We start from the raw sequence: 25747 nt of genomic DNA, 5'->3' as shown, positions 1-25747 counted from the left end.
CACACACACACACACACACACACACACACACACACACACACACACACACACACACACACACACACACACATACAATCACTCACACAAACACACACACACACATGCAAAAGTAAGCACAGTCTGGCAAAGGGAGACAACATCAGATCATCCTTCCTTTCAGTGTTTAAAAATACACCCACATTAACTTTTTTCTGCCGGTTAGCTCAGCTCTGGCACGTACACACGGTCTCGCTCAAGAGGAATGCTGGAAACACAAATGCAAGAAACAAAATGAAAGAAAGACACCGATTTCCCCCGAATAAATATGTCTGAGTTATTAAAGACGATGTGAATGCTAATGGGTTTACATATTTTCACACATTGCCCATGCAACTGTTATGTTTTGGAGCAGATCACCATTGGAATCCACACAGGAGAGGTGGTCACAGGGGTCATAGGTCAAAGAATGCCCCGTTACTGCCTGTTTGGAAACACCGTCAACCTGACAAGTCGTACAGAGACCACAGGAGAGAAGGGAAAGATAAATGTGTCAGAGTACACATACAGGTGAGAGAAACCAGAAAGATATAAATCTGCACTATATATATATATATATATATACTGTATATATATATATATATATATTTTTTTTTTTTTTTTTTTTTTTTTTTATAAAAATAAATAAAAAAGATTATTGGACTATGTTTTCTACTTCAACATTTTACATTTAATTCAATTTTCTCCTTAATTGTTTGAAAAGTATACTAGCAACTTCTGAGTGAAAGTAGTTTCTATACCATTTTTCCCACTGTGTTTGTATTTTTATGAAATGGCCAGTGTGCAATTAATATACTGTACTTTTAGAAGGTTATTAAAACACTGTAAAAAGTAACCTTTTACATTACAAAGCAATTTTTTTTTATTTACCTGATTTAACCTATAAACAAGTATTTTGTTGGTATAAATTAATGCATTTCGGTTGATTCAGTGATGCATATATATATACACACATAAATGAACACACTGAATTGCGTGATACAAAGTCATGATTGTAAGAAAGGGCTGCTGTATCAACCAAAATGACTATATATAATATAATATAATATAATATAATATGTGACCCTGGAGCACAAAAGCAGTGTTAAGTCGCTGGGGGATATTTGTAGCAATAGCCAACAATACATTGTATGGGTCACAATTATACATTTCTCTTTTATGCCAAAAATCATTAGGATATTAAGTAAAGATCATGTTCCATGAAGATATTTAGTAAATTTCCTATCGTAAATATATCAAAACTTAATGTTTGATTAGTAATATGCATTGCTAAGAACTTCATTTGAACAACTTTAAAGATGATTTTCTCAATATTTCGATTTTTTTGCACCCTCAGATTCCAGATTTTCAAATAGTTGTATCTCAGCCAAATATTGTTCTATCATAACAAGCTTATTTATTCAGCTTTCAGATGGTGTATAAATCTCAATTTTGAAAATTTGACACGGTTTTGCAGTCCAGGGTCACATATAATATAATAAAGAAATATTTTTGTGTGAATAAATGGAATGTTGTTACTGTGTTGTCTCGGTTCAGGTGTTTGCAGTCGGTGGAAAACGCTGATCCTCAGTTTCGTTTGGAGTACAGAGGACCTGTCACCATGAAAGGGAAAAAAGAGCCAATGAAAGTGTGGTTTCTCTCACGTAAGACCTAACGGACGCGTAAAAGACCGTTTTTAGTGTGTTAGTGCACTAATGTGTGGGTGCCAACTATTGAATTGATTTAATACAAAAACATCTGAATAAATACATGGTACAGATACTCTATGCAACATGCAAACGTGCTCATCGAGTGTTTATTTCCATCATTTTATAGCAGAGTATGCGACAGTATTCAGATGACTTTTGTTTTTCATCACTGAGCAAAACAACTTATTCCACTTTGTCTGTATTTAGAGTGTTCGAAATACCTAAAACACTGTTTTTGTTTTAATTGTGCACATTAATTGAGAAATAAACCTGCAGATGTTCAGAGTCACATGTATTATATTGGAAATACTCTATAATTAATTTAGCTAGACAGATGCATGCTGTAAACAATAAAAACGCCTGCACATTGGAATCATATTTACACTCTTACATTGCATCAGAGAATTTGCCAAACATGAAGATATAAGCTATTTTATGATCACAATTTAGTGTATGCTATTGTGTTGCTGTGAGGAGTCGTTACTGCGTGAATGAATAGATTCTAAACGAGTTTCTAAGTTAATATTAACCATTTGAAAAGTGCATCCGTTTGTATTCGAGTTTGTATTCATTGAATCTCACAGATAGAGCTCTGTATCGTAAACCTGTCACGTAACGATGCTTTTCTGTGCACCGCTGTTTGTTGTATATATTTAAGTCTTGCATTAAAATATTATTTAAAAGATCTGCATAGTCTGGTTGGTTGGAGTTTTCTTATCCGGTTACAAATATTCATGAGCGCTTCATTTTATGCCCCTAAATATATTCATAAGTCTGTCTAATTGAAATGCAAACATGCAGTCAAAACATAAACATAGTCAAATCACCGGAGAAATATCGTCTTTTTACAGTCAGACATTAATAAATACTAAAGCACACATGAATGAGGCAATATTTTTTTAATATTTACACTTCCATCTAAGAGAAATCATCTTTCATTTGTAGATTACAGATTGTGTAGTTAATCATTATCTTCTGGACATAAACACCATGCCATGTGCAGCAAGACAACTGATTATGCCATAAAAAGATTAAAACATCATAGAGACAAACTGTTTTGAAATGAGTCTGAACTAAACGTCAATGGGAAGATAGCATGACTTCATCCGGATTAATAAACAGCCTTTCATGTTTCACAGAAGAAAAAATGTGCAGGAATAAAGCAGATCATTTGCAGCCTTCAGTGTATGAACATGACTTAAAACCACATATGCAAGCAATAAATAAATAAACAACTAAATGGTAACACTTTAGTTTAGGGAGCAATTTTCACTATTAACTACAATATTGGCTGTTTATTAGAATTTATAAAGCACATATTAATGCCTTATTCTGCAAAGATCCCTTAATCCACACAATACCTAAACTTTACAACAAGCTTACTAACTATTAATAAGCAGCACTTTAGGAGTTTATTGAGGCAAAAGTCTGTTAGTGTTATGATGCATATTGTATATTTCAAAGAATTGATGTTTTCCCCATTTCTATTCATCTGTGAAAACCTGAAAAATAAAATGTATCACAGTTTCCACAAAAATATTGTGCAGCACAACTGTTTTCAACATAATAATAATAATAATAATAATAATAAATGTTTCTTGAGCAGCAGATCAGCATATTAGACTGATTTCTGAAGATCATGTGACACTGAAGACTGGAGTAATGATGCTGAAAATACAGCTGCGCATCACAGAAATACATTACAGTTTAACAGAGATTCACACAGAAAACAGCTGTTTGAAATAGTAATAATATTTCACTATTTTTAATGTATTTTTTATCAAATAAATGCAGCCTTGTTCAGCATAAGAGACTTATTTTAAAGAACACTTATTAACAGTTTTTACAAATAGTATCACTCTTATTTTAGGTTAAATTATTAACATTTTGCAGACTGTGCAAGGTAAACGTATGACCAGCTTATTGAACTTTTCTAAACCATATATATCTTAAATTAGTTTTCAGTTTAAAGCTTTTCTTATCTTTGCTTGCAATGGGACGATACCAAAGGTCTTCAGAGGTCTCATTATATTGCGCTGTTGAGAGATTAAGCCTGAGGTAATGATCAAATAAAGCATTATCAGAGATTATCATGTCTCTTGATATCGCTTTATCTTGTCGTGGAGTCTCCAGATGAAATTTTCACACCACATGTTGCTTTGTTTTCATATTTGGCAGGCCTTAAATGTGACCCTGGAGCACAAAACCAGTCATAAGTGTAAATTTCTCAAAAATTAGATTTATACATCAGCTGAAAGCTGAATAAATCATCTTTCCATTGATGTATGGTTTGTTAGGATTGGACAATATTTGGTCGAGATACAACTATTTGAAAATCTGGAATCTGAGGATGCAAAAAAATCTAAATATTGAGAAAATCATCTTTAAAGTTGTTCAAATGAAGTTCTTAGCAATGCATATTACTAATCAAAAAAGTTTTGATATATTTATGGTAGGAAATTTACAAAATATCTTCAAGGAACATGATCTTTACTTAATATCCTAATGATTTTTGGCATAAAAGAGAAATCTATAATTTTGACCCATACAATGTATTGTTGGCTATTGCTACAAATATCCCCCAGCGACTCAACACTGCTTTTGTGCTGCAGGGACACATATGTACATTATTAGTAAATATGCCTCAGCTCTTCTCACTCAATATTTGAATCACTGTAAGCAGAAAGAGTGAATGCTGGTGAGTCACGACACACAGAGAAGAAAAGCCATGCAACTTTCACCATTCGAATTATGCTTAAATGCTAAAATGCATTGCTTAAACACACCATTCATAATTTCACCATTCAACTAGTGAACAGACACACCCTACACAGTTTAAACAGCAAACAATTCAGATAAAAGCAGGACAATACAAGCAAGCGCTTGTTCTTACAGAACGACTTGAAGCCTCAAATCAATGAAGAAGCGAGGCATGTTGGGATGTGTGATGTATGGTGAGATTTATACTCTGAGCTTTACTCAGCCACATCAGCATGAAGATAATACTCCGATAAGAGACTCGCGCAGGTATAAAAGACAGACTCGGGGTAAAGTTAGGCCACCGTCAGGATCACAGCAGTCTGTCATCATGGCCTTCAACGGGACCTGGAAAGTCGACCGCAATGACAACTACGAGAAGTTCATGGAGGAAATGGGTAAGTGGACATGAATGCTGCTGGAATCTTCTCTTTCTGTACCTGTTGAGTGATTCAGCGGGGCATTGTTTATGAGGTGCACGTGTACTGCATGTCTTCAACAGGCATCAACATGGTTAAGAGGAAACTAGCGTCTCATGACAACCTGAAGATCACTGTGGAACAGACCGGAGACAAGTTCCACCTGAAGGAAGTCAGCACTTTCCGCACGGTGGAAATTAACTTTACTCTAGGCGTCAACTTTGAATATTCCATGGCAGACGGCACTGAGCTCACAGTAAGCACAAGAGGCGTTTTCAGTCTTAAACACTCTGAAGGTTCTTTATTTCCATAAAGACCCTTTTAACATCCTTGGAACCATTGCACAAAAAGGTTCTTTACAGCAGAAAGATTGTATAAAGCGTTCTTAACACTAATCAGGCATGCATATGGTTATTTTGAGAAATATATTTGGGAACCCAAAATGGTTCGTTGCTGCAAAAAGCTCCTTTTATTTTTAAAGCATGTACACTCTCAGGAAAAAAAAGGCACAAAAGCTGTCACTGGGGTGATACCTTTTCAAAACGTACACCTTTGTGCCTTGTTTAGCCTTAAAGGGTGCGTATGTGTACTTTAAAGGCACATATTTGGGAAAAGTGCACCACTTCAACATTTAGATAATATGTACACGTTTAGGTATTAATATGTACCTTTAAAGGTAAATAAGGAAAAGGTTCCGCCCCAGTGATGGCTTTTGGACCTTTTCTTCTGAGAGTGTAACGATCAGGCGCAAAGGTTGAGATGCATGTTGAGCAGTTATGAATTGAGATGTTGTAACTCTTTTGTATTAAATCAGCGCCAAATGTACATTTACTGAACGCTGCCAGCTGATGCTTTTCTAATGTTCACGCCTATACGAGCCTCCTGAAGAAGCAGTCCGTCACTGATCGACTCGACCTTTCGCTGCTCAGCTCAAAATGAGTCTGACCTTTGACCTTCTGATTGCAGGGATCCTGGGTCATGGAGGGCGACACGCTTAAGGGGACGTTCACACGCAAGGACAACGGAAAGTTGCTAATATGCAAAAAAATCTAAATATTGAGAAAATCATCTTTAAAGTTGTTCAAATGAAGTTCTTAGCAATGCATATTACTAATCAAAAATTAAGTTTTGATATATTTACGGTAGGAAACTTACAAAATATATTCATGGAACATGATCTTTACTTAATATCCTAATGATTTTTGGCATAAAAGAGAAATCTATAATTTTGACCCATACAATGTATTGTTGGCTATTGCTACAAATATCCCCCAGCGACTCAACACTGCTTTTGTGCTGCAGGGACACATATGTACATTATTAGTAAATATGCCTCAGCTCTTCTCACTCAATATTTGAATCACTGTAAGCAGAAAGAGTGAATGCTGGTGAGTCACGACACACAGAGAAGAAAAGCCATGCAACTTTCACCATTCGAATTATGCTTAAATGCTAAAATGCATTGCTTAAACACACCATTCATAATTTCACCATTCAACTAGTGAACAGACACACCCTACACAGTTTAAACAGCAAACAATTCAGATAAAAGCAGGACAATACAAGCAAGCGCTTGTTCTTACAGAACGACTTGAAGCCTCAAATCAATGAAGAAGCGAGGCATGTTGGGATGTGTGATGTATGGTGAGATTTATACTCTGAGCTTTACTCAGCCACATCAGCATGAAGATAATACTCCGATAAGAGACTCGCGCAGGTATAAAAGACAGACTCGGGGTAAAGTTAGGCCACCGTCAGGATCACAGCAGTCTGTCATCATGGCCTTCAACGGGACCTGGAAAGTCGACCGCAATGACAACTACGAGAAGTTCATGGAGGAAATGGGTAAGTGGACATGAATGCTGCTGGAATCTTCTCTTTCTGTACCTGTTGAGTGATTCAGCGGGGCATTGTTTATGAGGTGCACGTGTACTGCATGTCTTCAACAGGCATCAACATGGTTAAGAGGAAACTAGCGTCTCATGACAACCTGAAGATCACTGTGGAACAGACCGGAGACAAGTTCCACCTGAAGGAAGTCAGCACTTTCCGCACGGTGGAAATTAACTTTACTCTAGGCGTCAACTTTGAATATTCCATGGCAGACGGCACTGAGCTCACAGTAAGCACAAGAGGCGTTTTCAGTCTTAAACACTCTGAAGGTTCTTTATTTCCATAAAGACCCTTTTAACATCCTTGGAACCATTGCACAAAAAGGTTCTTTACAGCAGAAAGATTGTATAAAGCGTTCTTAACACTAATCAGGCATGCATATGGTTATTTTGAGAAATATATTTGGGAACCCAAAATGGTTCGTTGCTGCAAAAAGCTCCTTTTATTTTTAAAGCATGTACACTCTCAGGAAAAAAAAGGCACAAAAGCTGTCACTGGGGTGATACCTTTTCAAAACGTACACCTTTGTGCCTTGTTTAGCCTTAAAGGGTGCGTATGTGTACTTTAAAGGCACATATTTGGGAAAAGTGCACCACTTCAACATTTAGATAATATGTACACGTTTAGGTATTAATATGTACCTTTAAAGGTAAATAAGGAAAAGGTTCCGCCCCAGTGATGGCTTTTGGACCTTTTCTTCTGAGAGTGTAACGATCAGGCGCAAAGGTTGAGATGCATGTTGAGCAGTTATGAATTGAGATGTTGTAACTCTTTTGTATTAAATCAGCGCCAAATGTACATTTACTGAACGCTGCCAGCTGATGCTTTTCTAATGTTCACGCCTATACGAGCCTCCTGAAGAAGCAGTCCGTCACTGATCGACTCGACCTTTCGCTGCTCAGCTCAAAATATGAATTGAGATGTTGTAACTCTTTTGTATTAAATCAGCGCCAAATGTACATTTACTGAACGCTGCCAGCTGATGCTTTTCTAATGTTCACGCCTATACGAGCCTCCTGAAGAAGCAGTCCGTCACTGATCGACTCGACCTTTCGCTGCTCAGCTCAAAATGAGTCTGACCTTTGACCTTCTGATTGCAGGGATCCTGGGTCATGGAGGGCGACACGCTTAAGGGGACGTTCACACGCAAGGACAACGGAAAGTTGCTAATAACAACCAGGAAGATCATCGGTGATGAACTTGTACAGGTGAGCTGCTGTTCAAGACAAATCCTCAGATCAAACTTTGTAAATGCTGTGAACATGTGTTGCCTTACGCTTTTTGCTTGCAGGCCTATACCTATGAAGGAGTCGAGGCCAAGAGGATTTTCAAGAGGGGTTAAAATGATCCAAAAATTCCAAATGACAACTCTATTGAATCTATTGTGTGTTGCAAACCTTGGATATTCAACCTGATAATAAGTGTTTTAACAATTGGCAGCCCTAAAGTTTACAAAGCATGTATGTATTGCACTGTGAGTTTTCATATTTATGGTAATAAAGCCATTTTTACATCCGTTTTTGTTTTTATGCAGTATGTGTTGTGAATGAAATTGTCGAATGAAATTATTTCAACTGGAAGGTACATTTTTCAGAAGTAAAAAAATAAACACAAAGAAGCAGGTTGCATCAGTGATTGAACATTTGAGGTTTATTAAACAAAGAATAAAAATAACTGCATAGACATCTCCAAAAATATATAGCGGATATCATTTTACATTATTTGTTTACTCTGAATCATGAAAAAAAATTGCATGAAGGCACTCCACACACAACCTCTAGGGAGCATGTACAAAGGTCCATTTGCATTGAAATTAAAGTCGAGGACACACTCTTTGTCTGTTTCTTTTAGATGTATATATACTGTATTAGCTGTCACAATATTCAGTCGATATTCAAGTGGTCATTCCGGTTCACAAGCAATTACTGATTCAAGCCAAAGTGCATACTGCCCCCCTGTGGATGGCTCTTAGAAGATACTTGAACATCACAAATATGATCCATATTTGTTCAACTTCTTTGGCAATTCTCTTGCATTAGGGCTCAGTGGGTCACCAGGACCTGATGAGAAAGAAGACTGATTATACGGCATTGTGTTTACATACACATAGTTGGAGAACGGACGGATGGATGTTTTTAAACGCATAAAGTACCAGTCAAAAGTCTGAACACACCTATTCACACTTTATCTCAAAGCACATTTTCACAAACTAGTCAACCTATGGCTAAATTCAGAACAGCTCACCAGTGTTATTTTAGTATTATTTATATACTATTATAGTTTTATTGATATTAGGGATTAGCTTAGTTATCCTTTTTATTAGTTTTCTATTTAGCTTTTTTTTCAGTTTTAGTAATTTTAGTAGTTTAACTTATTGGTGACACTTTACAATAAGCTTCATTAGTTAACATGAACTAAGCATGAACAATACCTCTACAGCATTTATTAATCTTAGTTAATTTCAGCATTTATTAATGCATTATTAAAAACAAAAGTTGTGCTTGTTAGCATTAGTTAATGCACTGTGAATTAACATGAACTAACAATGAACAACTAACTAACTAACATTAACTAAGATTAATAAATACTGTACTGTTCATTGTTTGTTCATGTTAGTTAATACATGAACTAATGGAACCTTATTGCAAAGTGTTACCAACTTATTTTATTTCATGTTTTTCATCTAATGTTTATATTTGATTTCAGCTTTATTTCAATGAATGAATATTATTTTTAATAGATTTAGTTAACAATAACACTGCAGCACACTAGCATATATTCTACCATATGTTTACACGGCAGAAATACGCTGTTCCCAATTCAGTCAGTGTCTTGGTTGTTTGTTCCTAAATGAAATCACTCAAGGAATTTTATAACACAGTAGTGCTCACTGTGTTTGCTTACTGTTAACAGTAGGGATGCACCGATATGAAAAATTTGCCCGATACCGATATGGTGGCCGATATATCGTGCATCCCTAGTTAACAGTTTGCATTTTCCTTGACAAACATATATTTAGGACAAACAAACTCTACCATTAATCCAGCTAACTATGGCAAGAAATTCACCTTTCAGTATTTTTATGATGCTCTCACCACTAGCCTGTCTCCTTTCACGTCCTTTATCAAAATAATAGTGCATGGCATGCAGCATCTGTCTTGTAACAATCTTCGTTTGCTGGGCTCAGCTAAACGCACGCCTGCCTGAAGCTTACTTGCTTCACCACATGATCCTTTATGGTCTTTCTCAGCGCAATTCTCCGCTGTGTGTTATTTAGATGAAAAATGGCTGATAGATGCACTGCACTGTGTTGGCTCTGCTCTATTCGAATGAAATGTTACATTGTAACAATGTATATGAAACAGCAACAGGAAGTGTAGAACAGTGAAGTTACAAATGATCCTTCTCATTTATCAGACTAGTGTGTTGCGTGTGTAAAACATTTGATTAATGAGTCCGGTTGTCAGGCTCAGATAAAAAGACTCCAGACTTCAGATAAAAAGATCTTTCAGATCAAGAGAAACTTACATTGTCCACATTTCTGTCTGACACTCTAGAATCTAGATAGAGATTTTAAACATTGTACTGCAGTAAAGTGGACGACTGATATTTATCTCAGCCGTTATGATCTATGACTTTACAAAATAAGGATTGGTTAACGTTAATGCATCATTAACTAACTCTGAACAACTGTTTTACTGCATTCAGTAATTCAGGTTCCAATAATAATCAGTCATTGCTCATCCATAAACTGATTATTAATAATAAGATTCATGTTCATTTTATACAGTAACGCTTTAGTTTAGGAAGCAATTCTCATTATTAACTAGTAGCTTAGTAGCTTACTAGCATGCATATTATTGTCTGTTTATCAGTACTTATAAAGCACATATTAATGCCTTATTATTCTGCATGAGCATATTCTAGATCCCTTAATCCTAAACCGCATACCTAAATTTAACAACTAGCTTACTAACTATTAATAAGCAGCACATTAGGAGTTTATTCAGGCAAAAGTCAGTTAATATTTAGTGAGAACTGGACTGTTTATACAACTTTAGCTCTTTCTTATGTGTAAATTAATATGAATCTAAATTAATTCATTTTCTAAATGTGTTCATTGCTAGTTTGTGTTATTTAATGCAATAATGGTAACACTTTATTTTAAGGTGTCCTTGTTACACGTTACATCTACTTACTATTATAATAACAATTAATTATGCATAACTGCATGCAAGAAACCCTAATCCTAAGCCTAGCCATATAGTAAGTACATGTATTTAATTAATAATACTCAGTACTTAAATGTATAATTACATTGTAACAAGCACACCTTAAAATAAAGTGTATCCGCAATAACTAATAAATGTTACAAAAATAGTGCTTTTTAAACTCCTGGATTTGGACTGACAGAAAAAAACAATATCTGAAGGTTTAGTGAGAACTTACCATAACTTTCACAAATATCCATGTTCATCCAGCCCTTTTGAAGCGACAGGGTGCCATTTAGCAGTGGGCTTACTGTTGCTATTGCCTGGGAAAAAATCATTTAGTTTAGTTAAGCTACTAACGACAGTTAACGAGTTATTAAATACATGCACAACTGTTCAAAAGTTTGAGATCAGTAAGACAAGTAAGGATGGGATGTATCAAAGTGAACTAAAGTGACATTAAAGACATCTCCAATGTTACAAAATGAACACATTTCAAATAAATGCCGTTCTTTTGAACTTTCTAATCAAAGAAAAATTTAAATTATTTCAGATTCCACAAAAATATTGTGCAGCACAGCTGATAATAATCAGAAATGTCGCTATTGCCTGGGAAAAAATCATTTAGTTTAGTTAAGCTACTAACGACAGTTAACGAGTTATTAAATACATGCACAACTGTTCAAAAGTTTGAGATCAGTAAGACAAGTAAGGATGGGATGTATCAAAGTGAACTAAAGTGACATTAAAGACATCTCCAATGTTACAAAATGAACACATTTCAAATAAATGCCGTTCTTTTGAACTTTCTAATCAAAGAAAAATTAAAATTATTTCAGATTCCACAAAAATATTGTGCAGCACAGCTGATAATAATCAGAAATGTCTCTTGAGCAGCAAATCGGCATATTAGACTGATTTCTGAAGATCATGTGACACTGAAGACTGGAGTAATGATGCTGAAAATACAGCTGCACATCACAGAAATACATTACAGTTTAACAGAGATTCACATAGAAAACAGCTATTTTAAATAGCAATAATATTTCAGAATATTGCCGTTTTTACTGTATTTTGGATCAAATAAACGCAGCCTCAGTGAGCAGAAGAGACCTCTTTCAAAAACTTTTTCACAGTATTACTGTATTTTTGATGAAATCAATTTGAAGAGACTTTTCTTACTGACCCAAACTTTTGAACACGATAGCCTCTCAATGACTGAATGAGGAGATCAGCGGAGCTTTAACACACCAGAGTCGGGCTTATTTTTGGCACGCTCAGATTGTCCCGTGTCTCTCCCGTCCTTCACAGCTCCTCTGGGCTCAGGCATGGAGAGGACTAGCGGCCTCTGGTGGTGATACTTTAGTCTGTAGGTGTCTGTCATACAATTATCCACCGAGAAATAAGTCGTCAGTGCTACTCCAGATGCTGAAGCCGATGGCTTATCCCAACCACAAGACACCTGCTCCCCTCTCTCCTGGTCCGAACCCGATTTTGAGCTCGCGTCTGATGAGCTCGGGCACATGTCGTTGATTTCCATTCGCCTGGTGGCATGACGGAAGGGTGGCGTCTTTATCTCGATGGGTCGCTGAGCATGTTTGGAGTGAGTTTGCATGGATGGAGCTGTGGCTGGCTCCTCTCTCGGCTGCGGAGGAGCTGGAGACTCGTGCGGAGCGGCTTCACTGATGCTGGAACGATACGCACTGTCCGCCTGCTCTGAAAGAGGGTTCGTGAGTTCATCAGAACTGTTACACTCTGAACTGTTGATCTTGTCCAGGCGGCGCAGGAGAGGGCTTTCTGGGCTGTGGTGCCATCGCATGGAAACTTCTTGCTGCTCTGCTTGAAGTTCACCGGCTGATGGGTCTTTCTCTGCGTTGCTCCCTTTCCTCGCACCACAGGAGGAGTATCTCAGCTTCCTTCTGTGAAGCATGAACACATATGTGACCCTGGAGCACAAAACCAGTCATAAGGGTAAATTTTTTGAAATGTAAAGACAAAGCCTGTGAATACCTTGAACTTGGGCTGCCCTTCATGAGATGTTCCGAGTTATTTCCCTGAATTTTAACCAAATGCTTACCTGAGGGAACAAAATGTGCAATCATTTATTTTTTGAAACATGAAACAGACAATCAAGCCTCAAAGGCGAATTTTTGCATCTCTGACAAGGATGTGTAGCAACTGCCAAACTCGCCCTACACACTCACTAGGACGCATCCTACTCACTTATTTATAGACAGACTTTTCATCTCTTTCCTGCTGAGCTCCATGTGAGGATAAAGCCGCAGGATACAACATGTGCTCCAAGTCTAAGCTTATGGAATGCATTTTACACTTAATGATGTTTTTTGTGTTTTTTACTTTCACAGTGCTCCTGTAAGTCTCTCTCTTTACCGAATGTGTGCTGTGCTACTGCCTTCTGGTGCTTTTCCCTTCACTAAGAAGGGGCTTCTGGGACACAGACGTGGTTCGGAAATACATGCAGATTTGAAAGACCGAGATATCAAGGAGTGTGTGCAATTTAAGCTTCATAAAGCATTCGTTTTTCTCTCTTATCTTTGTGTTCCGACGTAATACAGCAGTGTTTAGTGGGGCAAAGTGTTTTACATTTTAAGCTGCTTCTGTCTCTTCTCGCAGCGCGGGAGGAGGAGAGAGAGGGATTTTCTCAGGCTTTGGCATGCTACTACCATGGAATTACAGAGAATTACAGTTGTGTAAAATCTCAAAGTATACAAAAACATGACAAAACTGTAGATGAGTCAGGCTTTTGGAACGACTCCAAACGCCTGTCTCTCTTTTGGGCTTTGATGGAGCTTGGTTTCATATGTAGCTGAAACTAAAAGATCGTTTTGAGCACATGCTACGCGATGGGATGCCAAATGTGACCTGAAATGCGAATGGGATATGCATTTCGATAAAAGATGATATGTCCTCTACAGAATGAGCATTTTGTGACATTTTGCGATTCGTGAAATGGAACGTACAAATGTATTTTGTGACATTTTGTTCACGAAAGGTGTTTTTCATTTAATAATTTTGTGCACAAAATGAAGCGCTGATCTTAGTTGCTACTGTCAAATGCATTAAGGTATAACTGAATTTGTTATGAAATTTGTGGGATTTTGTGTCACGTAATTCACTCAGTCCATGGAATTAGTTACTAATTACTCAATTACAAAGCACAGAAAAAGAAAATGTGCTTTTTGGGCTTTTCCCCACTTTTTACATGTACATGGACTACCGGATAGGCAGAGACTACGACATAACCGTTGGTTGTAAAATGATAAAAAAGCAAATTAACTAATCTGAAAAATATTATACTTTGGACCAACTTTTAAAAAAAAACAAAAAAATAACACACTTGCTTTGCTAAAACTTTAAGCCAGATGTATTAGTTTTTCTCAAATTATATTTACAGTTTGGTCAAACATTACATTTTGATTTGATATTAAGCAAACATATTTCTTTTCCCAAAGACAAAAGCATTCATACAAAGTAAAAATATAATTTATTTATAAAGGCCATATGACATCCATATTTTGGATGTCATCCCCAGGTATAAAACGGGGGCATGAGCACACATCTCCTATACTTATTCATGATTAATAGTTCAAACTCTTGCTCTAAATTTAGAAATGATAGACACTTTAAACAAATGATACAGACATGCAGCTTCTGAAAGCAAAGTAGTTGGTGATGTTATGTTGGTGATGTCAATGCAACGATGCAGCGTCGAAACCATGATTTTGACTATACATGGGCAAACAAGAGATGATGCCACGGTGTATGATCAATACTCACTGTGGTACAGTGGAGAACGCACTGCCTCCGTTTTGGCATCACCTTGATTACTATGGCCTTGATCCCTGAGGAAATACATCACTGAATCAAGACCAAGGAATCCAAGTTACACACTTATCACGATGTAATTTCTCCTACCTGAGGTGCTGTGCATCTTGACGGAGTCTGAGCTCTTTGCCCGTGAAGTTCTCCACACCTGGAGAGTCAGGATTGGTGGAACCATTGCTCAACCTATCGCTGCTCTCGTATCCTGATTCTGTCCTCTGGATCGTCCAGTTATCGCTCCGCTGTGCTACATGCGCTCCATCTTTAGGCCTCGTCACTATCGTCTGTCGCTGAGACTCCTGGGAGCTTTGACTTTCAGTCTCCAAACGCAAGTCATCTTCGTAAATAGTCATCAGACCTTTTTGTTTGTCCTTCATCAGTCCTCTCTCATGGCCAAAGCGATGGACACATCGAGGGCTCCCGAGCTGCTGCTGCTGACGGTGTTCCAGTTCGCTCAGCACGCTGTCTACATTCAGGACCTCTCGCACTGGTCTCCATGACGGCTTGGCCTTGCCACGCTCAGATGAAGATTCAACATGAGGACTGGCGCCAGTGGCCGCTGCCTGGTTAGAGCGGGACTCCTGCGGTGGAGCGCGAGGATGGGCTGAAGAAGGCTCGGCTCGAGAGACTCGTGAGGGGAGAGTTCTGTGTCTCTGGTCCGAATGAAACCTCGGGCCATTCTCAGGGGGAGAAGATGATCGAGGATATGTCATATCTAAAAAACAACAATAATAATAATAAAAATAATAATGAAAAAAAACATTATTTTAATTACTAAGTAATTAGTAAGTCTAAAATGTATTTGGAAAACTAAGCCAAAATGTATAAATGTCTTAACATAATATGCAAAAAAGAAAAAAAGTGTGTGTAAAATTTTAAAACTGTTGATATATTGTTCAAAATGAAGATACTTTCTGGCTGTCATATTTTGTGACACTTGAGAGGATCTGGCTATATAGTCAGCTTGATTTAACAGGTTTAACACCTTGATTTAATTTTTACAGTGGCATAAAAATGTATTTGGAAAACAAAGCCAAAATGTATAAATGTCGTCAATAACAGATTATAATGTAAAAAAAAAAAAGCATCTGATAAAAAGGGCTATGTGCCAAAACAATTGATATATTGTTCAAAATTAAGACAAGTATATAGACACTCTTTGGTTGTCATATTGTTTGACAATTGAGGGAATCAGACTTATATGTGTGTGTATATATATATATATATATTAGTGCTGTCAACACAATTAATCGCGATTAATCGCATGCAAAATATAAATTTTTGTTTACACAATTTGTGTGTGTACTGTGTATATGTATGATGTATATATAAATACACACGTATGCATGTATATATTTAAGAAACATTTATAACTGAATTTGTTATGAAATTTGTGGGATTTTGTGTCACGTAATTCACTCAGTCCATGGAATTAGTTACTAATTACTCAATTACAAAGCACAGAAAAAGAAAATGTGCTTTTTGGGCTTTTCCCCACTTTTTACATGTACATGGACTACCGGATAGGCAGAGACTACGACATAACCGTTGGTTGTAAAATGATAAAAAAGCAAATTAACTAATCTGAAAAATATTATACTTTGGACCAACTTTTTAAAAAAAACAAAAAAATAACACACTTGCTTTGCTAAAACTTTAAGCCAGATGTATTAGTTTTTCTCAAATTATATTTACAGTTTGGTCAACCATTACATTTTGATTTGATATTAAGCAAACATATTTCTTTTCCCAAAGACAAAAGCATTCATACAAAGTAAAAATATAATTTATTTATAAAGGCCATATGACATCCATATTTTGGATGTCATCCCCAGGTATAAAACGGGGGCATGAGCACACATCTCCTATACTTATTCATGATTAATAGTTCAAACTCTTGCTCTAAATTTAGAAATGATAGACACTTTAAACAAATGATACAGACATGCAGCTTCTGAAAGCAAAGTAGTTGGTGATGTTATGTTGGTGACGTCAATGCAACGATGCAGCGTCGAAACCATGATTTTGACTATACATGGGCAAACAAGAGATGATGCCACGGTGTATGATCAATACTCACTGTGGTACAGTGGAGAACGCACTGCCTCCGTTTTGGCATCACCTTGATTACTATGGCCTTGATCCCTGAGGAAATACATCACTGAATCAAGACCAAGGAATCCAAGTTACACACTTATCACGATGTAATTTCTCCTACCTGAGGTGCTGTGCATCTTGACGGAGTCTGAGCTCTTTGCCCGTGAAGTTCTCCACACCTGGAGAGTCAGGATTGGTGGAACCATTGCTCAACCTATCGCTGCTCTCGTATCCTGATTCTGTCCTCTGGATCGTCCAGTTATCGCTCCGCTGTGCTACATGCGCTCCATCTTTAGGCCTCGTCACTATCGTCTGTCGCTGAGACTCCTGGGAGCTTTGACTTTCAGTCTCCAAACGCAAGTCATCTTCGTAAATAGTCATCAGACCTTTTTGTTTGTCCTTCATCAGTCCTCTCTCATGGCCAAAGCGATGGACACATCGAGGGCTCCCGAGCTGCTGCTGCTGACGGTGTTCCAGTTCGCTCAGCACGCTGTCTACATTCAGGACCTCTCGCACTGGTCTCCATGACGGCTTGGCCTTGCCACGCTCAGATGAAGATTCAACATGAGGACTGGCGCCAGTGGCCGCTGCCTGGTCAGAGCGGGACTCCTGCGGTGGAGTGCGAGGATGGGCTGAAGAAGGCTCGGCTCGAGAGACTCGTGAGGGGAGAGTTCTGTGTCTCTGGTCCGAATGAAACCTCGGGCCATTCTCAGGGGGAGAAGATGATCGAGGATATGTCATATCTAAAAAACAACAATAATAATAATAAAAATAATAATGAAAAAAAACATTATTTTAATTACTAAGTAATTAGTAAGTCTAAAATGTATTTGGAAAACTAAGCCAAAATGTATAAATGTCTTAACATAATATGCAAAAAAGAAAAAAAGTGTGTGTAAAATTTTAAAACTGTTGATATATTGTTCAAAATGAAGATACTTTCTGGCTGTCATATTTTGTGACACTTGAGAGGATCTGGCTATATAGTCAGCTTGATTTAACAGGTTTAACACCTTGATTTAATTTTTACAGTGGCATAAAAATGTATTTGGAAAACAAAGCCAAAATGTATAAATGTCGTCAATAACAGATTATAATGTAAAAAAAAAAAAGCATCTGATAAAAAGGGCTATGTGCCAAAACAATTGATATATTGTTCAAAATTAAGACAAGTATATAGACACTCTTTGGTTGTCATATTGTTTGACAATTGAGGGAATCAGACTTATATGTGTGTATATATAAATATATATATATATATATATTAGTGCTGTCAAACAATTAATCGCGATTAATCGCATGCAAAATAAAAGTTTTTGTTTACACAATTTGTGTGTGTACTGTGTATATGTATGATGTATATATAAATACACACATATGCATGTATATATTTAAGAAACATTTTTTGTTTATATATAAAATATTAACATTTATATATAATTAAAAAAAATATATATATATACACGCATGCAAATATTTTTAAAATATGTACATGTATGTTTGTGCATTTATATATACACAGTACACACACAAATTATGTAAACAAAAACTTTTATCTTGGATGCAATTAATCGTGATTAATCGTTTGTCAGCACTATTATTATATATACTGTATATACACATATATCAATCACCAGCTAACCAGCTAATGTTTCTTAGTAACCGATTAAAATGGCTCAAAAAAAGTTATTTCTGGAAACAAATTTGTTTTGCACGTTTGCATATGTGATATTTTGTTATCTAAAGTAAATCCTGACATTTTTAAATGTCCAAATGCTTTTTGGGAACACAGTAGATCCAAACAATTGATTCAAGTTGTTTCTAATTATTTAAATGCACATTAATAATGTTAGATAATAATATAGTAACATCATGCACTAATTAAGTCAACATTAGTTAAAGCACGAACTGAAATTAACTAGCTATGAGCAAAACATTTGCTACAGTATTTATTCATATTTAATGTTAATGTTATACTGTATGGAAACAGTAGTTACTAGAAACTGTACATTGTTAGCACATTTATGTGTTAGCTCAGGTCCATTACATAATATGAACATATACAACTAAAAATGTATTAGTAAATGTTGAAATTAACATTAAATAAGATTAACTGTTAATTCCGAATAGCAAATGTAGTTAACAAATTGAACCTTACTGTGAAGTGAACCTAGTGAAACCTAGTGAGACTCATAATGTTATGCTGATTTTAAGCCTCTTTGAACAGATACATGCTATTATTCATATAAATTCTCATTTGAAACCTCATTTCAGAGACATGAAGTAGCAAGAAAAGGACAGGACTACTGTGCAGTAGCAAAATAAAAGGCCTGTGCATGATGTCTCATGATTAATGAGTGTAAATGTAAGTGTAAATATTTTATAAGCACATTAGTAAAAAACTATAATTATTGTATGACACGTATTCTGCATGAATCATCATTAGGACTGTATTATTTATATTATAGAGAAAAATATAATAGACACTACAAAGGCTACTGATAACAAGATGGATTTATTTTAAATTCAATAACTCAAATGTTTCATTATTAATATGTAGCTTTCATGAACGAACCTTTGTGTTGGAGAGAGTCTGCTCTTCGGTAGCTTCTTTCACTCTCTCTCCTCTGTCCTACTCCTCGGTGAGAAAAATCTCTGGAAGACTCTCTGGGACTTTCTGGAAGCACTTTAACTGGGACATTGAAAAGGGAGAAATTATATCAATATCTTTCTAATGCAATTTCTTCAAACGTGCATGCTAAATAGACCAATCACAACAGACCGAGCCATCTGACCAATCAGAGCAGAGCAGGCTCACGGAAAGGAGGGGTTTAGAGAGACTGAGCCTCTGACTGAAATCACTCCCTTTCCCTTAAAGGGATAGTTCACCTAAAAATGAAAATGTGATGTTTATCTGCTTACCCCCAGGGCATCCAAGATGTAGGTGACTTTGTTTCTTCAGTAGAACACAAATTAAGATTTTTAACTCAAACCGTTGCAGTCTGTCCGTCATATAATGTAAGTGGATTGGAATCACGGCTTTGAGAGTCAAAAAAACATACACAAACAAAACCAAATTAAACCCTGCGGCTCGTGGGGATACATTGATGTGTAAAGACACGAAACGATCGGTCTGTGCAAGAAACTGAACAGTATTTACATTGTTTTTTACCTCTGATGCACTGCAATGTCTGAACTGTCCTGAGCGCGTCCTCGACAGCTGGTGCGTGACGTGTCTTCTCCTTCTTCTTGCTTTTTACGGCAGATTGCACACTTATAAGTGCATTACTGCCACCTATCTCTCAAATGGACCATTGAAAGATGTAGGTGACTTTGTTTCTTCAGTAGAACACAAATTAAGATTTTTAACTCAAACCGTTGCAGTCTGTCCGTCATATAATGTAAGTGGATTGGAATCACGGCTTTGAGAGTCAAAAAAACATACACAAACAAAACCAAATTAAACCCTGCGGCTCGTGGTGATACATTGATGTGTAAAGACACGAAACGATCGGTCTGTGCAAGAAACTGAACAGTATTTACATTGTTTTTTACCTCTGATGCACTGCAATGTCTGAACTGTCCTGAGCGCGTCCTCGACAGCTGGCGCGTGACGCGTCTTCTCCTTCTTCTTGCTTTTTACGGCGGATTGCACACTTATAAATGCATTACTGCCACCTATCTCTCAAATGGACCATTGACACTCTATCTACAATCTCAATTAGGAGTGTCAATGGTCAATGGTTTCTTGCACAGACCGATCGTTTCGTGTCTTTACACATCGATGTATCGTCACGAGCCGCAGGGTTTAATTTGGTAATGTTTTTTTTGACTCTCAAAGCCGTGATTCCTATTCACTTCCATTATATGACTGACAGACTGCAACGCTTTGAGTTACAAATCCTCGTTTGTGTTCAACTGAAGAAACAAAGTCACCTACATCTTGGATGCCCTGCGGGTAAGCAGATCAACATCACATTTTCATTTTTGGGTGAACTATCCCTTTAAATAAGGCACTGTTTGATGGGACAGCCATTTTTAGTGGTGTCCGAAACCTTAGTGGACATTATCAAGTGCACTCGTGTAATCCCACAATGCACAGAAATACTGAGTGTACAACTGATGTATGCTCAACGGCTAGAGAATACCCATAATGCACCGAAAATTGCATAATAGGGGCACTTTAATTAACCATTTCATGGAAGCATAAAATATTGTGTGGACATGACCAACTAATCATGATAACTTACACCGATTGGTTGAAGACTGCATTGATTTGTGGGATGCCAGATTTGTTCGATGGGAACCAGCACTTGCATCTCTGATACTGTCCAGTTTCTTAGAGCCTGACAGATGAGCGTCTGCCAAAGACAGAGACACACAGGGGTGAACCTACATTCAGTTAGACTTTATATATTCTAGCGTTAATATTTAGTGTCTATATGCCAATAGTTTGCAGTGTTGCAGACTTGACTTGACTTGTTAACTAAAATGTTAAAACTACTCAAATAACTAACTAATAAATACATTTTTGGTCAATAAAATAAAGCTGAAATTAAATAAAATATAAATATCAGATAAAAAAAATTAAACTTGAAAATAAAAAATTAAAATTAAAATTCAAACAGATCTTTTCCATAAAATGAACACCACAAAGGGCAAAAAAGACTTAAAGACTAAAAAAAGTTATACTATGGAAGCCCGTTTTCACCACTGAATAAAAAAAGTCATTTGAAAAAGTACAGAAATACTGAGTGTACAACTGATGTATGCTCAACGGCTAGAGAATACCCATAATGCACCGAAAATTGCATAATAGGGGCACTTTAATTAACCATTTCATGGAAGCATAAAATATTGTGTGGACATGACCAACTAATCATGATAACTTACACCGATTGGTTGAAGACTGCATTGATTTGTGGGATGCCAGATTTGTTCGATGGGAACCAGCACTCGCATCTCTGATACTGTCCAGTTTCTTAGAGCCTGACAGATGAGCGTCTGCCAAAGACAGAGACACACAGGGGTGAACCTACATTCAGTTAGACTTTATATATTCTAGCGTTAATATTTAGTGTCTATATGCCAATAGTTTGCAGTGTTGCAGACTTGACTTGACTTGTTAACTAAAATGTTAAAACTACTCAAATAACTAACTAATAAATACATTTTTGGTCAATAAAATAAAGCTGAAATTAAATAAAATATAAATATCAGATAAAAAAAATTAAACTTGAAAATAAAAAATTAAAATTAAAATTCAAACAGATCTTTTCCATAAAATGAACACCACAAAGGGCAAAAAAGACTTAAAGACTAAAAAAAGTTATACTATGGAAGCCCGTTTTCACCACTGAATAAAAAAAGTCATTTGAAAAAGTTTTACGAGAATTGCGATATAAATATTGTTGCAGATGACTTTTTTCTTAGAATTGAGAGTGTATATCTTTCAATTCTGAGTTTATTTCTTGCAAATGTGAGTTTTTATTCTGCAATTCTGAGAATAAAAGCCAGAATTGTAGATAAAGTGTCACAATTACCTTTTTTTATTTTTTATTCAGTGGTGTAAAACGGGCTTCTACACACTATACTGTAAAACACACACACACACACATATATATATATATATACTTGTATGAGAAACAGATCAAAATTCAAAAATGACAAAAAGAGCGGTGAGAACATTCTGGTAAACTTATCCTTTTGTGCTTAGGGTTGCAAAGGGGTGGAACATTTCCGGAAACTTTCCAAAAATCCCTGGAATATTAAAAAAAAAATCCTGGAAAGTTTCCAAAATTTCTGGAATATTTCCGAAATTTACTGGAAATCATCCAACTTTTTTGCAACCGTATTTGTGCTCCACAGAAGAAAGTCAGATAAGAAATAAAAAACACGAGTTTGAAATGAAACAATGATGTCTGGACTGTTGACTGGTGAAATCTTGCAAGTAATGCTCTACATTTGAATAGTATCTATGCATACTGTTGCAGACCGGCCTATCTGAATGCATTTTTCAGAGAAAGACTAAATTGATTCATCCATTGCACACTGAGCTAAGTAATCAAATAAGCCAATGCAATCTGTAACTTAACAAACAGGACAAACTTGCTTATTATGTGCTTATATAGGACACGCGGTGAGCCGTCCCAGATGCTTGAAGAGGGGAAAAATAAGCCCATGGATTACTGCATTCCCTACAGAACAAGAGCAAAGTGGATCTGCCACTGTACACGCAGAAATACTGTATGATGAATCAAACAGATAATACAGTTCAACTAAAACCATCAAACAAAACAATAGAAAATGCATTGGATTTAAACTGGCATCAATCATATGATCAAACTTGAAAATGACTCGACCTGACTGCAAAACAATGCTGAAAAAAGACTGCAGACTAAAAACGCAGTTTATCTATTACAGCAGATGCATTTTATCCTTAATTACAAAACTAATATTCAAATGTGAAATATGACCTTGAGAACATGATAATAAATGATAATAAAATTAATACTTTCTTCTTCTTATTATTATTATTTGTAATGTAATGTATGGCTTTTATCTCTGCCAGTTTTACCAAAGCTTTACATGTGCAGGTCACTGACACATAAAAAATATTTTCAACCAGTAACATTATATGTGACCCTGCAGCACAAAAGCAGTGTCAAGTCGCTGGGGGATATTTGTAGCAATAGCCAACAATACATTGTATGGGTCAAAATTATACATTTCTCTTTTATGCCAAAAATCATTAGGATATTAAGATCATGTTCCATGAAGACATTTTGTAAGTTTCCTACCATAAATATATCAAAACTTAATGTTTGATTAGTAATATGCATTGCTAAGAACTTAATTTGGACAACTTTAAAGATGATTTTCTCAATATTTAGATTTCTTTGCACCCTCAGATTCCAGATTTTCAAATATTGTCCGATCCTAACAAACCATACATCAATGGAAAGATTATTTATTCAGCTTTCAGATGATGCATACATCTCAATTTCGAAAAATTAACCCTTATGACTGCTTTTGTGCTCCAGGGTCACATTTTTCAAATTAAAAATAAGAGTGTTGTTACTGTTAAACAATGCAGGGTAGTAACTGATCACATGTATTCTGGATTACAATAGCAATAAATTGCATTAAATTATTAGCAATATATTATTCATAATTTATTGATTCCTAAAATAGCCTACCGCTTATATAGAAAATAAAGACCAGTCACTAATCAGATGGCTACACAGAATTTGACCACTGGATTTACAAAAATCCTTTTATTTTTAATAAGAAGTGTTTCAACATTGTATCAATACTGATGAACATTAATTTTTATTCTTTATTTTTTTTTTTTTTATAACAATTATTTTATTATTTAACCATGTGTTACTTTGTCTTTGGAAGGCTTTTATCTTTCAAACACATTAAAATGGACAAATTCACATGATTTCTTATTTACATGCAATGCAGGGATTCCCAAACTTTTTGTTTGTCAGCCGAACCTCTTTCACATAATATATTTACTTGATATTTTTCAAGATTATCCTATTTAAATAAATATGATAAATGAGTTAGATTAAAAGTAGTCTGATTATATTACCTAAAATGTGTAATGTAATGATTACGTTTTTTTAACATCTTGATTTGGTTTTTGGGGTGCACTACAATAGGTTTTCATGCTTGATTGTTGTTATTTTTGCAGCAGCGGTCTCGAACGCTCTGTTTAGTTCCTGTTTCGATGAAGCCCCTCCTCCTGAAACACAAACTGTGCTCTGATTGGTTAGCTGGCCCAGTGCGCTGTGATTGTTGTGTTCCGGAAAGGACACGCTCTTCTTCTTCTTCTTCTTCTTCTGTAGCGCAGCTCAACCAGACCACACCCGCGGGCGGAGATTATTTAAATGAGTGACGTTGTGACTTCACAACATGCAGAAGAAGCGTGCTGTAGTCCGAACGAGCCGTTTGCTGTCGTTCTTGAAAAGTGTTTTCTGTTAAAGAGAATATCTGCCTTTGGAGTGGACTTTGGACTCAAACAGCAACATTACACACCAACTAAAGCTGAAATAGTGCAAAAAGCATAACAGGACCAGTTTAAATATTGAAAAAGATTACTCACAGCCAAAAACACTATGTGCATTCATAAGGTGTGTTTTCAAGTATTAGCGGAATAAAAACAGCAATTAAATTTGAATAATTAAAACCAGTGGACTACATTGTGGTCCATCTCCTCTGTTCATACACTGTTAAACAAGATGGGCAGCTTTACCTGTCCCTTTCCCATCGAGGGGGGTGTTATAACGGGACCACATGGTGGTCTGTCTGGGGGCGTCTTCACTGGACACTGCGGTGCCATCCGGATTGGCATAGAACAAGAGGAGCGGCTGGAAGTGACCCCGGATACATTTAGATGCCACATCTTTCCACTTGGAGCCAATCTAGATACAAGATAGACACAGAAATATGTCAGTGAACACAGTTCAAACATCTGAGAGCATATGATCATATTGCTTCAGCAAACTTAATTTTTGATTAGTAATATGCATTGCTAAGAACTTCATTTGGACAACTTTAAAAGCGACTTTCTCAATATTTCGATTTTTTTGCGCCCTCAGATTCAAAATGTTCAAATATTGTCCTATCCTAATAAACCATACATCAATGAAAAAGCTTATTTATTCAGCTTTCAGCTGATGTATAAATCTCAATTTTGAAAAATTGACCCTTATGACTGGTTTTGTGCTCCAGGGTCACATATATGTGTGTGAGTGTGTGTGTGTGTGTGTGTGTGTGTGAGTGAGTGAGTGTG

General features: G+C 36.3%; 4 protein-coding genes across 4 annotated transcripts in view; 3 read left to right on the top strand and 1 right to left on the bottom strand.

The window, feature by feature from the left end:
* gucy1b1 (guanylate cyclase 1 soluble subunit beta 1) overlaps positions 1 to 2382 on the top strand; it is a 22520-nt gene extending 20138 nt beyond the window's left edge. Inside the window, exons 10-11 of the mRNA XM_016289578.1 lie at positions 392 to 546; positions 1573 to 2382. Of these exons, the coding sequence (XP_016145064.1) occupies positions 392 to 546; positions 1573 to 1690 (273 nt within the window). The 3' untranslated portion in view covers positions 1691 to 2382. The remainder of the gene's footprint in view (positions 1 to 391; positions 547 to 1572) is intronic.
* A 2392-nt stretch (positions 2383 to 4774) lies between these two features.
* Positions 4775 to 5953, top strand: LOC107598281 (fatty acid-binding protein, intestinal-like). Its single transcript, XM_016289577.1, has 3 exons — positions 4775 to 4879; positions 4984 to 5156; positions 5867 to 5953. Exons 1-3 carry the CDS (start codon positions 4813 to 4815, stop codon positions 5951 to 5953), a joined length of 327 nt encoding a protein of 108 aa, XP_016145063.1. The 5' UTR covers positions 4775 to 4812.
* A 689-nt stretch (positions 5954 to 6642) lies between these two features.
* On the top strand, positions 6643 to 8304 carry LOC107598258 (fatty acid-binding protein, intestinal-like). Its single transcript, XM_016289542.1, has 4 exons — positions 6643 to 6745; positions 6850 to 7022; positions 7894 to 8001; positions 8085 to 8304. Exons 1-4 carry the CDS (start codon positions 6679 to 6681, stop codon positions 8133 to 8135), a joined length of 399 nt encoding a protein of 132 aa, XP_016145028.1. The 5' UTR covers positions 6643 to 6678; the 3' UTR covers positions 8136 to 8304.
* Positions 8305 to 8428: 124 nt separating this feature from the next.
* The window catches only part of usp53b (ubiquitin specific peptidase 53b), a 26790-nt gene continuing 9471 nt past the window's right edge, over positions 8429 to 25747 (bottom strand). The window contains exons 7-15 of the mRNA XM_016289576.1: positions 25208 to 25376; positions 21838 to 21948; positions 19520 to 19636; positions 17066 to 17687; positions 16928 to 16992; positions 13015 to 13081; positions 12256 to 12923; positions 11243 to 11327; positions 8429 to 8853 (exon numbers count right to left, since the gene is read on the bottom strand). Coding sequence (XP_016145062.1) covers positions 11251 to 11327; positions 12256 to 12923; positions 13015 to 13081; positions 16928 to 16992; positions 17066 to 17687; positions 19520 to 19636; positions 21838 to 21948; positions 25208 to 25376 — 1896 coding nt within the window. The 3' untranslated portion in view covers positions 8429 to 8853; positions 11243 to 11250. The remainder of the gene's footprint in view (positions 8854 to 11242; positions 11328 to 12255; positions 12924 to 13014; positions 13082 to 16927; positions 16993 to 17065; positions 17688 to 19519; positions 19637 to 21837; positions 21949 to 25207; positions 25377 to 25747) is intronic.

The sequence above is a fragment of the Sinocyclocheilus grahami genome, unplaced genomic scaffold, assembly GCF_001515645.1.
Source record: "Sinocyclocheilus grahami isolate Dianchi unplaced genomic scaffold, SAMN03320097.WGS_v1.1 scaffold249.1, whole genome shotgun sequence".
In the NCBI taxonomy this organism is placed as follows: domain Eukaryota; kingdom Metazoa; phylum Chordata; class Actinopteri; order Cypriniformes; family Cyprinidae; genus Sinocyclocheilus; species Sinocyclocheilus grahami.
The sequence above is the reverse complement of the archived record's forward strand: the minus strand, read 5'-3'. Positions and strand labels throughout refer to the sequence as shown.